Genomic DNA, 15,624 nt, shown 5'->3' on the forward strand with positions numbered 1-15,624 from the left:
TGGGCATCAGTACTTTAAGGCCCGGCCCATTGGCAGCCCGTGTGGCTGTGGCTTATGAAGTAAACACAGGGCACCTGTTAGATTTCTGGGCAAGAGTAGCAAGGACTAGAGGTAAACAGTATCCCTCATGTTCCCCAAATCATTTCACTGTCCAGATGGGATGACTAATAGAATCTTGCATGTATTATGTGACTTCACTATCTTCTTGATCCTCCTCAGCTTCAAGGCAGGGGGGAGACCCCAGTTTTGCTTTCATTTGAGGAGAACATCATGGTCTCCAGAGTCGTTCTTGACTAATAACTATGAATAAACCAATGACTTGAACATAAAAGTTTCCTGAGGTGTTTTAGAAAATGACAAACTATAAATTGACACCTCCCCTTTTACCCCAATAATAAATGTTAAATGTGATTCTTTTATAGACTTGCTGCCTGAGGCCGGATGTTAAAAGATTGCTTTTTTTTAATATCCTAATTTTAATATTCTAATATCCTAATAATCAAGCTCTGTGTGACTGTGTGTGTGTGTGTACATATATGTAAATTTTTGCAAATGATTCTTCTTAAGTATCTAGTGGTAGATGAAGTGGGATAGACTTTTTTTAAAAAAACACTTCTATTATTCTTCTAGGGTTGAGCTTCATAGAATGAAAATAATCCGGCCAATGCCTAATGTGGGTAAATATACAATGATCTTCCACACTAGAGACAGAGGCAATGAGGTGAATATAGAACGGTAAGTCCTGGATTCATATGGCTGGCAGGCTACCTGCTTAGTTTCTTCTGTCAGTGAGGTCTGCTGAATTCAATCAGATGAGCCAGTTTCTTTTGTTCAAAACTTTTTATTAAGGCAGTTTTCAAACAGACACAAAAGTAGAGGGAGTGGTATATGGAACCCTCATGTGCCCCATTCCTAGCTGCAACAGTTACCAACTCACATCTTCTCTCCCTTCTCCTGCTTTTTCTTCCTCCCCGGCTAGATTATTTAGAAGCAAATCTGATATCACAGCATATCCTGTGTAAATACTTCAGTATGTATCCTTAAATATAAGAAGTCTTAAAGAAACCAGTATACCTAAAATGAAATTAACAGTACTTCTTTAATATCATCAAATATCCACTTAGTGTTTGGATTTCCTTGATCATCTCATATTTTTTTTTCCCTTAACCGTTGGTTTATTCACATCAGAATCTAGACACAATCCACACATTGCATTTGGACGATCTCTCTGAAATCTCTCAGTCTGTAGATTACCTCTCTACTACCTTTTGCCTGCTGCATTTTATTTGTTGAACAAATCAGGTCATTTGTCTCCTGCAATTTCATACCTTGTGGATTTTGTGACTTGCATCCTGGTGGTATAACTTCATATGTGCCTCTGACCTCTACATTCCCTTGTAAGCTGGGAGTTAGATCTGGAGGCTTGAACAGAGTGCAGTACTATTCAGGGTTAGAACACTTCATCAATGATGTCACATCTCTCTTCTTGTATCACAACTGGAAGATATGATGGCTTGTTGGGTCTTTGTGATATTAAGATTGATCTGTGGATTTAGGTGCTACCAGTCCCAACCAGGTTCCCCATCAGTCTTTCACCTGATGATTTTATCAGCCATCGGTGCTCATTGAATATATTTATTATTCCATTGGGAATCACAAAATTCTGATATTCTATCATGCCTTCTGCATTTATTAGATAGATTTTTCTGCAAAGAAGGCCTTGCCTTCATCTGTTTGAGTATGCCAAGGTATGGTTCTTATAGAAAAGGCAGATAAAGGGAAAGAATCAGTGCTGATTTTTCATTTTTCAAAATGATGACTTGATGTTCCCTAGCATCCTTCAGGATGTAGTTAATATTCTTTTCAATGCTCAGTTTATCTCATTGTTGGCAAGTGGAATCTTCTTCAGGCTGACTCCTGAGTCCTTTGACATAACTACACTAGTTTTGAGAGCTCCCTTACCTGTGCTCCTATGTGATGAGCTGTTCTAGGCTTACCATATACTTTTCTTGCCCCAGGAATTAGACCTTTCACCCAGGAACCCGACAGATAAGCCAGTTCTTTATGGGACTGTAGTTGAAGAATCTACAGTTCTTTGTTCTGATATTTTCTTCTACATTTTATTTTTTTTTTATTTTTTTTTATTTTTTCAACGTTTATTTATTTTTGGGACAGAGAGAGACAGAGCATGAACGGGCGAGGGGCAGAGAGAGAGGGAGACACAGAATCAGAAACAGGCTCCAGGCTCTGAGCCATCAGCCCAGAGCCCGACGCGGGGCTCGAACTCACGGACCGTGAGATCGTGACCTGGTTGAAGTCGGACGCTTAACCGACTGCGCCACCCAGGCGCCCCTACATTTTAAAACAATATTAGGGGTGACTGGGTGGCTTAGTCAGTTAAGCGTCTGACTGCAGCTCAGGTCATGATCTCATGGTTTGTGGGTTCAAGCCCCGTGTCGGGCTCTGTGCTGACAGCTCAGAGCCTGGAACCTGCTTCGGATTCTGTGTCTTCCTCTCTCTCTGTCCATCCCTCGCTTACACTCAGTCTGTCTCAAAAATAAATAATAAACATTAAAAAAACAGTATTAAAATATTATAGGGCTTTGTTAGAGCTTATACTTTAAAACAATATTAAAAGGCTTTTAATGGAACTTGGGTGTATTATGCTAAGTGAAATAAGTCAGTCAGAGAAAGACAAATATGATTTCATTCATATATGGAATTTAAGATACAAAACAGATGAACATAAGGGGAGCAAAAATAGTATAAAAACAGAGAGAGACAAGCCATAAGAGACTCTTAAAAACAGAGAACAAGGGGCGCCTGGGTGGCACAGTCAGTTAAGCGTCCGACTTCAGCCAGGTCACGATCTCGCGGTCCGTGAGTTCGAGCCCCGCGTCGGGCTCTGGGCTGATGGCTCAGAGCCTGGAGCCTGTTTCCAATTCTGTGTCTCCCTCTCTCTCTGCCCCTCCCCCGTTCATGCTCTGTTTCTCTCTGTCCCAAAAATAAATAAACGTTGAAAAAAAAATTTTTTTTAAATAAAAAAAAAACAGAACAAGCTGAGGGTTGTTGGCAGGGCGTTGGGTGGGGGGTGGGGTGGGCTAAATGGGTGGTGGGCATTAAGGAGGGCACTTGTTAGGATGAGCACTGGGTGTTGTATATAAGTGATGAATCAATGAATTCTCCTGGAATCATTATTACACTATATGTTAACTACCTTGGATTTAAATTAAAAAAAAATAAAAATTGAAAAAAAGAAGGCTTTTAGCCCATGTGTTAGAATCTGCAACTTTAACAAAACAGCTACTTCTGTTTTCCATGCGTCTTTCTAGTCTTTGTCCATAGAAGTGCATTTTTCTCTTTACATTAAAAAAAAAATTAATTATGGAATAGATGCAAAATAATACTTACAAACTGTCTGAAAAGTGTGAAGATTCTTGGTACCATGAACAGTGGTAGTGCCCACCACCCAAATTATATTTGTTACCTGTGACCCACCCCCCCCACACCCATTTCCTTCCCCCAACCCAAGAGGTCATGGTTTCCTGAATTTTTGTGATTATTACTTGTGATAATGATCGTTATTTCTGCTGTTTCTTTGTTGTTGTTGTCGTTGTTGTTGTTGTTTTTCCAGAGGTGTGTATCCCTGTGAAAAAGATTGTTTAGTTTTATATGTTTTTCAACTTCATACAAGTGAAATCATACTGTATTATTTTTCTCTGACCTTACTTAGCTCATTGTGTTTCTGATCTCTGTCCACATTGATACTGTCACCAAAACGTTTTGCTTTTCACCCCAAAATCCTAGAGACCAATTCAGCTCACCACATGCTTCACTCCCCACATCCCTGGGCTCCAGCCATGCAATTGCTGCTGCTTCTTGAAGCGCATCCTGCTGCTTTGCATGTCTCTGCATCTTGCATGGGATGATAACCCTGCCTGGTTGTCCTTTCCTGCACCTTTCTCCTAAGCCTCAGTCATGTCTACTTTCTCCGCGCCCCCTCCCCAGACTCCTTCACGAAGTCAGGTTCTGCTTCATTCATCCTCTTCTACATATATCCTGATTTTGTTTGAGACTCTTAGGAGAGGTGTGTACCCTCCTGCCTACAGACAGCACTATGGGAGGATTCATAGATACCCTGAAGCTTAGCCAAGGACCTGTTAGCAATGGATGGTGCGTATTGCATTGTGTCCGTGTTACTTGTGCGTCCTTCTGTCCTGTAGACTGGGTGCATTGACTCTTCCCATCATGGGCCCCTAGGGTCTTAACATGAGGTCTGACATGTGAACACATGGCTATCATTGGTGTCCTGTTACTTTAGACGGGGAAAATTAACTTTTTGCAGCAGGAAATCCAGATGGTACGATAATTGACAAAGATGTTTTTGTCAAATTTGGGGGCAGGGCAAAAAGCAATGGAAATATGTGTTAAATTCTTGCATTACCATTTACACTGTTCTTTTTATCTTTAGGATGAAGCTCTTACATCAGGTGTCACAAGTCTGGAGAACAGATGGGTTGACTAGTTGTATTTATAAATTACTCTCTGTGGATTATAATCCTTTATATACCAACATCACGGTGGATTTCTGGTCTGGTGCATAACGTGACCTTGGATCTTCTGGTGACATTCGGAAGAACTGAATATTTTATTGCAGTAATTTTGGACTAGACACATTCGGAAGAACTGAATATTTTATTGCAATAATTTTGGGCTAGAGACCAATAATTTTTGGACTAGTAACACACATTAAGAACTTGTTGCAGCTAATTATTGAGCTGAACTTTTTCTTTTTGTATTTTCTTAGCAGAGCTCCAAGTAATACGGGATGTAAAACAATTGGAAGAAGACAGCTTTCTTGGTTGTTTTCCCCCTGAGGGTTAAATCTTGTAATACAGATACTTGAAGGACTGAGTATAAAAGGACTATTCAAAGAATACCATGAAGCCTAGCTACTTGAGAACTTGGATTGAAGGATATTTAAGTTTGGGCTAAGAAAGTCCACAGGAAATAGGATTGCTGAATGTCTCAGAGAACCAGAATTGTTCTCGTCTGTGGTAGAAAGGTACGAAGAAGTCTACCTGTTATTCATTTATCCTGCACGCTCCTCTGAAGAGCTGGGCCCCAGGTGGGAAGAAGGCCGCAGAAGAGAGGAGAAAGGTGAAGAATCAAGATGCAGTGAACTTGAGGATGAAGGGCTGGGAGGAGGACAGTGATGGAGAAGCAGCCACAGTTGTGCTGGTCACTGCTGCTGCTCCCTGTCCTGGGGGTCACCTGCCCAGACATGTCTTCCCAGGAATAGCCCAGCAGGGAACACATTATCTACTAGTTTTTAAAGTATTTTTGTAAAAATGATTTTGTACATGTAGGATATGAATTAGCTGTTTACAAATTACATATTCACTCATAATAGATTGAAAGTACCTCTGTAGTAAAATATGGAAAAGCTTTTGGTGCCTAGTCTTGGTTTGTCACTGTTGTTTGAGGCCTGTAGATGTGTTTATTTCAGTATCCATAATCCTCAGCAGTTTACAAGCAAATGAGACTGAGTCCCCTTACTCCCTTTCTTTTTTTTTGTATCCTTCTGTTCCTTCTTCCTGTTTTTCCCCTTTGTCAACTGGCGGCAGGCCCATGGCAGCTGCCTCTGCATCTCCTCTCCTGGGCCTATCATGCCTTTGTTCTCTTCATCCTCTTGTGCCTGCTCCTTCCCCACCATCAGCACTGGGTGCAGCAGGACTGGCCTCTGGGGCGCACCTGGTTGGTTATAGGATAGGTGGGGTGGAGGCCAGGGCTTGGGAAGCCTTTGATAAGGAAGGTGGGGCCGGGGCACTGACTTGGGCAGCAGCAGTGATTTGGGAGAGAAGCCACCAATACCGCTGAGCTTCCTGGGGTTGGGGGGCAGGGATGTGCAAGGATTATCTAAGGAAGGTAATAGGAAATGGATTGTGGGTCAGAACAGAAATAATATTTTGTTCGCATGAGTGAATGGGCACATAAATAAGGTAGATGTGGATGTTCTTAAGCAAGCATTAATGCAACCGTGCCCCAGGGTCTCTCCATCCATCCTTATTATATGACACTTTAATCGTTAAACTTTTATAGATAGGACAGGTTTACCTAGGGCTGGCCTGCTTTACGTCTAACTTAGTAGGGACAAGTAAAAGCTGTGTTTTTTCTCCATTTAGCAAAGAAAATAATGGTGGTTTTCATGTTCCTATTCTCTCTCTTTTCTGCAGAATCTGTAGCATGCTGCCCCACATTCTCTTAATTATAATCATATGCAGACTGCCCTGTTGTAATTGCCCAAAGCCCATGCCGGGGGATCCCCACTTTGGAGGCTGTGGGTCCCAGGTCATGGTTGGGAGGGTAAAGGAAGAGAATAATACGTGCAAGGAATTTGAGGATCCGTATTTGAGAATTCAGTTTTTTATTAAATAGCAACAGAATATAGCCACTACAATGGAAATTCTGTGTTTTCAATGACGAGTAGGCATCTGCATTTTTTTTTAATGTTAGAAACCACTGTACTTCAGATCTATGTACTTCAGATCATTCTTGCAACCAATATAATGCACCAGTCGTTGAAATGACTCATTGTGAAACCTCTCAATGTGGAACAGAATTTTTTAAGACCTTGGGGCATCTGGCTGGCTCAGTTGGTTAAGTGTCGGACTCTGGCTCAGGTCACGATCTCAGTTTGAGCCCTGCATTGAGTTCTGCACTGACTGTGCCCTGACAGTGCAGAGCCTGCTTCAGATTCTCCAGCTCCCTCTCTCTCTGCTCCTCCCCCGCTCTCTCTCTCTCTCTCTCTCTCTCTCTCAAAAATAAACATTAAAAAAAAAGGACCTCTATTTCTCTACCATGCCACTTTACCTGCACTGGGGTGTGACAACTGCCTGCTCATGGCTGCCATCCACCTCCTTCTCTCCACAGCTGGGCAGAGGAGTTCAGCCTCAAAGGAAACAAGTTTCCCCAATACCTGCCCTGTATGTTCTCATTGTCAACTGCAACAAAGAGACCAAGGTTTTTGAGCTTTGTAGATCTGCCTACCGTAATTGCTAAGGATTATAGGAGTGCAGTCTATTTGGACATCACAAATACTTGGAAGAGTGTGCTCCTTTAAAAGTTTGGGTTGGTTTTTTTCTCACTTCCACTTCCACTCAGTTTTACGATTCTTTATGCTCTTGTGATGTTTTTACGCACACTTTATTGATCCTGTTGACTCTTGAGATAAGTAGGGTAGATGAGGAAGTAGAGGTTCTGAACAGGTGGGGGACTTGCCAGAAATGGCACAGCTAGTAAATGGCAGGGTCAGGGCACACACTCAGGTGTCCTGACTTCAAGACCACATTGCCTGCATCTTGGCTTCTCTCATTTTTTAATTTTTGGAGGGGGGCTGGCTTCTCTCATTTTCTTTTCCTTTTTTTAATAGACTGGGCACAAGTGAGCAAGAGCAGAGAGAGAAAGAATCCCATGGGGGGCAGAGAGAGAGACAAGTGGGGCTCACCAGAAGCAGGGCTTGAGCTCACGAACTGTGAGATCATGACCTGAGCCGAAGTCAGATGCTTAGCTGCCTGAGCCACCCAGGTACCCGGCTTCTCTCATTTTCAAAGGTAGTTTTCCTGTGTATATATCTTTGTCCTATTTCCCAGAGAAGTTTGGTATCTTCTGTGATCTAAAAAGTATGTTTCATTCTCATCTGGTCTCTGAACTTTTTTCCTGACTCCCTCCCTGGTTTTTCTGCCCTTAGCCCCCTCACTTCCACTCAAACCCCAATTGGACAGGTTTCTCGAGGGGTCCTAGATGCTCTGTGGATGGACTCTTAGGAGAGATGAAAGATATTTTCTGCTAGACTCAAAACCTCTACTTTCTCCAATTTTTGTATGTACACAGTTCTTCTCAAAAGCCATTAACGTGTCCTACAAGATGGAACATATTCAGGTATATTTCATAAGTACTTTTTTGCCAATCACATTCCAAATTTTAAATGTATTCCTTAGTACCTTATTTAAGCTATTGCCACCGTCACTGGTTTTAAGTACACTGAAGACCATCTTATACCTGCTAAGAGGCCCTCAGAGGTCTGAAAGGTGTTCACAGAGGACTGGCTGAGAGGGTCTCACTCTCAGGGAGCTTGACTGTACCAGCAAAGGGTCCATTGTTCCATTGATGACTGTTGAAGTTGAAAAGTCAAAATCAAACCTCGTGTGTGTGTGTGTGTGTGTGTGTGTGTGTGTGTGTGTGTAATTTTCGTCCTTGGAAGAGAGGTTGGTGAAGGGTGGGTCATAATAATAATTGAATGCTTGCTCTGTATTGGCCAAGTTACCTGTGTGATTTTATTTATTTTTTTTTAATTTTATCTTGCCAGTAGCCCTGTAGCTGTGTATGTACTGCAAAGAAAAAAACAGATTCAAGTTAAGTAGCTTAACCGAAGTTGGTAAGAGGAGGAGATAAGTCACTTGAATCCATTCTTCTTGACCCCAGTATCTTATGTTCCCCCACCCTGAATATCACATTGTCAGGAGATTATGAAATTTCTCTGTGATGGCAGCAAGGGCAGAGATCTCATCTGTAGCTAGGGTTCTAGAAATAACATACAGTACATGAGATGTATCCATTAAAATGCCTTATCTGGACTACCCCAGTACGTTCTTCCACCATAGAGTAGGAATTTTGCTAAAAAGCTATTACTCATTGCTATTGTTTCAGGGCCAGTAAATTTGGACTGCGTATTTGATTATCAAGCTTATCATAATAAATTGAAGCAACATGACATTAGTTGGCATGTTCCCAGGGATTATGGGCCAAGCAGAGTACTTCAGACCAGATTTATGGTATAACTTCCTATTGGCATCTCTTACAGCCTGTTACCATTCTAATGCACTTGACATATCTTAGTCCTCTCAGTCTCCTTTGGGGAGAGACCTGTTTTCCTGAAACAGGTTCCAAGAGGCTGAGTAAATTGCCAAAGTCATGCAGAGCTGGGATTTGGAGCCAGATATTTGACTCCAGAGTTTGTGTTCTTAACCACTTCATGGTAACAAACCAACAAATATGCCAAGAAAGGAAAGAGGGATGGACAGTTATTTGGAGTGGCTACGCCCTTCAGAGACCCCCCAGGAACACTTTTGCAGTAAATAAATTGGGATTATGACTCCCAGTGAGGAGAACACGCCATAAGGAATCATGAGGTGTCTTAGAAAAAGGAAGTGTGAACCTATTATGGCGTTTGGGTTTTGTTGGGGCATTTGGGGAGGGCCCGAGCAAGCAGGGTGTGCTCTACGTTTGGACATTGTCAGAAAGCGGGGGCAATTCTATAAGCGTGTCTACATTTTATTCATAGGGACTAGCAGGAGAATAGAGCTGTAATTGGTAAACTCATAGCAGTCACTTATTTTAGCCAAATTGGGTGTGTTTGGTATTTTGCAGGTGGCCCAGTGACCTTGTACTTGTGCTTGGACAAAATGATGAAGTGGACTTGCTTTGCCTCATTTTATGTGACCTTATCTGAAGTTGGTGTTCTGTGAGATTGTTTACATCTGATAGGATTGCCTATAGGTATGAGTGCAGGCCAGTTTCTGACTGTTGGGCTGCTCTTGTTTTCTTTTTCAGCAGGAACCCAGGGTAGAGGCCATTAGAAAGTAGGGCATGATGGCAAGCTTTCTCTAACCCCAGGATTTGGTTATTTGTCTCCGTCAAAGGTAGGGGTGGTGTGTGTGTGTGTGTGTGTGTGTGTGTGTGTGTGTGTGTGTGTTGGGCGTTGGTTGGGGATTGTGGGGAGGGTTGCTTGGAGAAGGGTCTGGGAACTATGCATTTCTCAGCAATGCTGCCTTTTTCCAAGATGTTTGTGGATCTCCTCATCAGATGGGATCATTCAAGCCTTATGATAAAAATGTCACACATGAAAGCAAACTCAGTAGCTTACAACTAGTCTTCTCTGGCTTTTTTTTTTTTCTGGGTTTCTTTTTTGATTGAGTCTCAAGTATAGAAGGTGATAAGGATCTAGGTGTGGTGAAGCAGAAAAGACAAAAGGAAGGAAATATTCGATTCTGAAGGAGAAAGGCAATTGGTCATTCAGTAGAGATAAGAAACCAGCTCAGTTTCCAGTTTCTCAGCCACAACCCTGCTCCTCAGTGGGCTGGGTGGGGGCGTAGGGTGGAGCTTGGAGAGGAGATTGGATTTCCGAATTCACGTGACCACTGTTCTTTCTCTTCTTTATGGGTAGCCAGGAAGTATCTGATGTGCTGCTTAGAATTGGAGCAGTTTCTGTGTATTCCAGCTCATGTAGGAAAAATAGTTACAGGGCTAACAAACCTGAGCAGTGGGCTTTATAACATTCTGTGTACGCAGCATGCCAGGAGCCCGGGTGACACCCTGGGAGGAATCGGCGAACCAAGAGAGCGCGATGACCCATCTGCCATTGCCGCCAAGTGAAACCTACCCCAGAGTTAGCCTGACCATTTTTGGTGTTAGGTAGTAATTGCTCTTTGGTACCTGATAAGCAGGCCCATGGACTGTTGGAGAAGTGGGAATTTCTCAAGATGGTTTGTCTGGGTGGGTCTTGAGCACAGCAGCCTGCCAGCTCCCCAGATCCAGGTGCTCCTACTCTCCCTGGTCTGGTGAGGCTGGACCTGGGCCTCACCCTGGGGCCTGAATGGTGGTGTGAGTCCCACTAACAGTCCCAGAAGCCAGAAGGAAGTGAGGAAGGCTGGGCTTCCAGGGAAGGTGGAGAAAGGTGGAGGCCCAAACTAGGCAGAGTGGAAACTGCCCCGAGGTTAAACTGAAGACCTCTGGGGCACAAGGCACAGTCCCGAGTGGCTGGACTTCTCCAGTGCAGAGAAGTCTCCAGGTCTGGGATTCTCTCAGCTGAAGGGTATGTCCTACCCGAGTGTTAGCGGCCTGGATGTAGTGGTACCTGAGTTCGGGGCCTTATTTGGTTTTTGGAGGAACGAAGTCTGTCCACATTTACAGTGGAATTTGCACCTTCTCTGAAGATGAGGCTGAGGCTCCAGGTAGAAGGCTAGCTGGAGAGGTGACAAGGGGCACTTACTAACTGAAGGCATGTTCTCTTTCTAGTTAATTCTTGGTAGAGAAGGCAGGAGGTAAGATTTAGAGAGCAGCAGGCGGGCCATCTTGCCCCACAACAGCTCTTTCCTGTTCCCACAGCTGCCTTGGATTTTTACCAACTAGAAATCATTTTCAGTTATCAATGAAAAATCCACATAGAAGATTAAGGGAGTGGGAACTAGCTGTCATTCACTCCTTAGTATGAATTAGTCTGTACAAAGCTTTCCCTTAACCTAGCTGAGATCAAATCACAAGAAGAATGAAATTTTGTAGGTAGATTTTTGGAGCATGAAGCCCTAGAGGGAAAGTCAGGAGTGGTTTGGGGCAGAATTTGCTCAGTCAGCAGAGAGCGTGAGGGCACTGGAAAACCTGGTTAGCACTAGAAGCAAAAGGCATCGGAACACATGAGAGAGGCATTTCAAAACTTTGCCCAGAGTGAGGTCCTTCCCTCTCTTTCTTCTAAAAGACCATGGAGAGAATCTCAGCCAAGTACAGGTGTCATTTATCCCGACATCCCAAGCACTCTCCTGGAGATATAAGGTGAGGCAGGGGAGGGCAAGCCAGTTGGGCATCAGGACATGAGCCTTTGGTCCCCTATCCTGGGAATTAAGGATCAGGCTGTCACCCCAGTTTTACCAGCAGGTGCATGGCGAAGGCACTCCTCTCTCCCCCCCCCCCCCCCCCCCTCATCCCAGGGCTCAGCCCAACTCACCAGAACCTGGCCGGGGCATGAGATCAGGGCACTCTGTGAGTCATCTGCGAGTAAGACCATGAAGGAAACATACATTTCCTTCCTAGGGGACACAGTTCAGCAGTTGGAAGTTTGAGATGCTTCCTTTGTAGAAGAAAAGGATTGAAGAGCTGGAGCTCCATCACTGCTATTGGGCTAAGTGCGGCAGGAGTGAAAAGTGAAAGTAAATTTAGAAGTTCCAACCATTTAACTGCACAGCAGGGTTACAGAGTATCCAGCAGGAAACCTCACCCTATTGCATTTTCCATCTCCTACACTTTAATTCCCATGAGCCTAAAAGGCTCTGCGGTTGGACCACTCATTTTGTTATACTTGTATATGACCAATTATGCCACTGGTAAACACAAAACAAGGTGAACATATTTAAAAGCCTTCTTTATTTATAAGACTAGACAAATATTGAATTATAAGAATTTCTTTCAGGACCACAAATAGAAACAGTTCAGAAGAGAAATATTTTGACAGTAACAGAAATCACCATAAATCATGTAGCTAATAGCCAGCTTGCTTCTCTCTTGTTTGAAAGGTGTTTCAAAAGTTGACATGGGTGAATATGTGACAAGCCCCTTCTTTGTCCCCAAAAGTCCATATACTTTTCATGGGAGAACTGAGCTTAATACACAACATATCACTCTGCTGTGTCTGAGAGGAAGTTTCAACCACTATTAACTCAAGGTTGGATATTGTCCTGGAGAATAAAGGTGTCCTAAGTTGGCATTAAGGGAATCACATGAGTCTGCGTAGATGGGAGACACCATAGAACAAAGGCCAAAGGCACCAAAGAACAAAGGCCATAGAACAAAGGCCAACTTTTCCTTAGTTCTCCCACCTGTGCAGAGTTGACGTGAATAAAAGCCTTTGGAAGTCTCTTTTAGAAAGCAGTGAGAAATATTTGCCTTCCAGATACAGACTTGGGCTTACTGCGATATCACAGGTTACTGTGGATGTCTTTATGCCCCCAAGTTAAACATAAACAGGGGTGGAAGGAGTTACCATCTTTCTAAAGTCTCCTTTTCCTACCATGTGTAAGAATGTCGCAGAACCCCAGACCAAGCTGAAAACACTAGTGAGAATTTTGAGAGGCTGAGAGCTCAGAGGAACACCACACCAACTGACTCGGTAATTTGAGTAAGAATGCACACATCCCCTCAGGGCTCAGATGTGAGATATATACTGGGAAAGCAAGCTTGCAGCGCGCGGTCCAGAGTCGCTGGAGGAAGGTGGTATAATGGCGACACTTCATTCTTAATATTCGATTCTGCTCCAGTAGAACATGGTACCCAGGAGAACCCAAAACTAGAATAGAAAGGCCAAAAACTAAATAAGGAATTGTTTTAGAAACATCTCATACTTGGGGGGAAAAGGATGTTAGGTTCACTCAGGCTTAGATGATGCTGAATTTTTAAGAGTAATCTCACCTTAAGAAACCTCGTGGGGCAGGGACACCAGGGTGGCTCAGTCTGCTAAAAGACCGGCTCTTGATTTTGGCTCAGGTCACGATCTAACAGTTCTTGAGATCGCGCTGGCAGCATGGAGCCTGCTTGGGATTCTCTCTTTCCCTCTCTGTCTGCCCCTCCCCTGCTTGCATTCTCTCTCTCTCTTAGTAAGTAAGTAAATAAACTAAAAACAAACAAATAACACCTCATGGGGCAGAGGTAACTATCCTGCCACTCAGACACACCTTCCCCATTTCCCACCTCCCTGTCCCAAACTGCACCCAGACTTGCCGTCTTCTGGGATTGCTCCTCTCACCTCTGTGCTAAACTAGCCCCCCTGGGGAAATCCTTTCTTCTTCCCATCAGGGCTAATGACCCTCCAGTGGCTTCCTATTTCTCGTATGTACCATTTGGAGGTACAATTTTCTTACCTTCTACTATTGAACCTCTCCTCCCACAGGACTCCCTCTTTTCCCAAAAATGCTTATGACCTGGTGCGGCTGCCCCTGCAGAATGCCACAGAACTCAAGGCATTTGACTCAGGCAAGGGGCTGGAATATCTGGGTTCTTCTGCAGCTCTGCTCCTCCCTCCCTACATCTGGAAAGTAGAGATAGTACCATCTTCTTCACCTACCCCCCAAGTTAGAAGATGGAATGAGATCATAAAATATCATTACTACTAATGTCTGATGTTTATTGACTACGTACTACACATCAGACACTGTCCTGAGTGCTATGCATATAACTCCACTGAGTGCTTCCAGAACCCAGTGAAGAGACTGAGAGAGTGAGGAACTTAACCAAGGAGAGTGGCTACCTACCTAGCTATTATTCTAGGGATTTAATGCTAAAAGCATTGGATATGACACCTTGTCCATAGCAGGTCCTCACTACACTTGGTTTCCTTCCCTTCCCTCTTTTGAATTTCATTCAGGAGGGCTTCCTAGATTCAGAGTCCATTTGAGGCTTGTGGAAATGTCAAGGGTTTTAACTGGTCTGGAGTTTTAAGGTCCTTGAGAGCCTTTAAACATTATCCCACAGTTCCTGCTAGCATGGCTGAATAGGAACTTCACTGTTACAATTTTTCATTCATTCAACAAAGTATCAAGCACATGCCATGTGCTCTGCTAAGCACTGGGGATACAGAACCTCTGCTGGTTCCCAGGCTTTTGGCGGAGACAAATCCATTGTAGTAGAGTGACCATTACATGACAGAGGTGTGTGCAGAGTGTTGTGGGAGTTCCTGAGGGTGGGTGAGGGACCACCGATGACTTCTCAGAGGAAATGATTTTCCCTTCCTGCCTGCCTCACTCAGCTTCTCACCCCAAACCCAGCATTTCCTAAAGTGTGGTGCATAACCACCCAAGGGACCCTTGTGGGTATCCATGAGGTCAAGACCTTTTGCATAGCGATGTTAAGACTTTTTTTTTTTTTTTTTCCCTTTTTACTGTTTTCACGTTTGTACTGATGATGCAAAACAGTGGAAAGTAAAACTGCTGGCATCTTAGCAGGATTTAAGGTAGAGGCACTAAACCGTGTTAGTAGTCAGTGTATTCTTCACTGCTGTGTACTTGCAGTAAAAAAAAAAAAAGGCAGACTTAAGAGATTTAGAGTTTTAGAATTTTAAGATTGTTTTTGGTGAAGCAGTAAGAATTACTAATTTTATTAAGTGTTCACCTTTGAATATACATCTTTTTTAATATTCTTGAAACAAAGTATGCACAAAGCAGTTTGTTGCATAGTGAAACCTGATGGTTGTCTGAAGGCAAAGCGCTCGTGTAATTGAGTTGTATGCTAAACCAGCCATTTTTTCATGCAACACGACTTTTACTTGGAAAAAATGACTAATAGACAAGCTACAGTTATTCAGATTGGATGTTTGGCAGACATTTTCTCAAAATTTTACAAAGTGAGTCTGTCACTTTGAGGAAAACAACTGACAATACTTGTTGCCAGTGATAAATTTGGGCACTCAAGCAAAACTCAGGAAACTTGTTTCTGTCATGATGGGCCCATAGCACCCCCATGCTTAAGGTCCTTTCCAATATGGCAATGAATAGGAACTTCACTGTTACAATTTTTCATTCATTCAACAAAGTATCAAGCACATGCCATGTGCTCTGCTAAGCACTGGGGATACAGAACCTCTGCTGGTTCCCAGGCTTTTGGCTTTTGTCATCCAATAACAATGAATGTGATTTATTGATATTGCATAGAGAATTCAGCCTACATTTGGAAGATCAGCATAACACAGTGAATCAATATTTTCCCAAATAACCGATGCATGTTGTTAATAGAATCACCAACGGGTAAATGACGTATGCAAATTTCAAGACAAACTGATGTAACCTATTTTAATATAACAGTCTG

The 15,624-nt window shown here is 43.2% G+C and overlaps 2 protein-coding genes across 10 annotated transcripts in view; one reads left to right on the top strand and one right to left on the bottom strand.

Moving 5' to 3' along the window:
- The window catches only part of B4GALT4 (beta-1,4-galactosyltransferase 4), a 28,423-nt gene extending 22,974 nt beyond the window's left edge, over window positions 1-5,449 (top strand). For 4 of the 7 annotated variants that reach the window (XM_086675354.1, XM_086675353.1, XM_086675355.1 and 1 more), the window contains 3 exons: window positions 631-735; window positions 4,075-4,173; window positions 4,472-5,449. In XM_086675354.1, coding sequence (XP_086531480.1) covers window positions 631-735; window positions 4,075-4,173; window positions 4,472-4,604 — 337 coding nt within the window. In that variant the 3' untranslated portion in view covers window positions 4,605-5,449. Of the gene's footprint in view, window positions 1-630; window positions 736-4,008; window positions 4,174-4,471 lie in introns of those variants that run through there. The other 3 variants (XM_086675358.1, XM_086675359.1, XM_086675357.1) reach the window with 3 other exon arrangements.
- Window positions 5,450-12,176: 6,727 nt separating this feature from the next.
- The window catches only part of UPK1B (uroplakin 1B), a 31,057-nt gene continuing 27,609 nt past the window's right edge, over window positions 12,177-15,624 (bottom strand). For all 3 annotated transcript variants that reach the window (XM_086675362.1, XM_086675361.1, XM_025913532.2), the window contains one exon: window positions 12,177-13,114. In XM_086675362.1, the coding sequence (XP_086531488.1) occupies window positions 13,064-13,114 (51 nt within the window). In that variant the 3' untranslated portion in view covers window positions 12,177-13,063. The remainder of the gene's footprint in view (window positions 13,115-15,624) is intronic.

The sequence above is a fragment of the Puma concolor genome, chromosome C2 (genome assembly GCF_028749965.1).
Source record: "Puma concolor isolate L17-30 chromosome C2, mPumCon1.1.hap2, whole genome shotgun sequence".
Classification (NCBI taxonomy): Eukaryota; Metazoa; Chordata; class Mammalia; order Carnivora; family Felidae; genus Puma; species Puma concolor.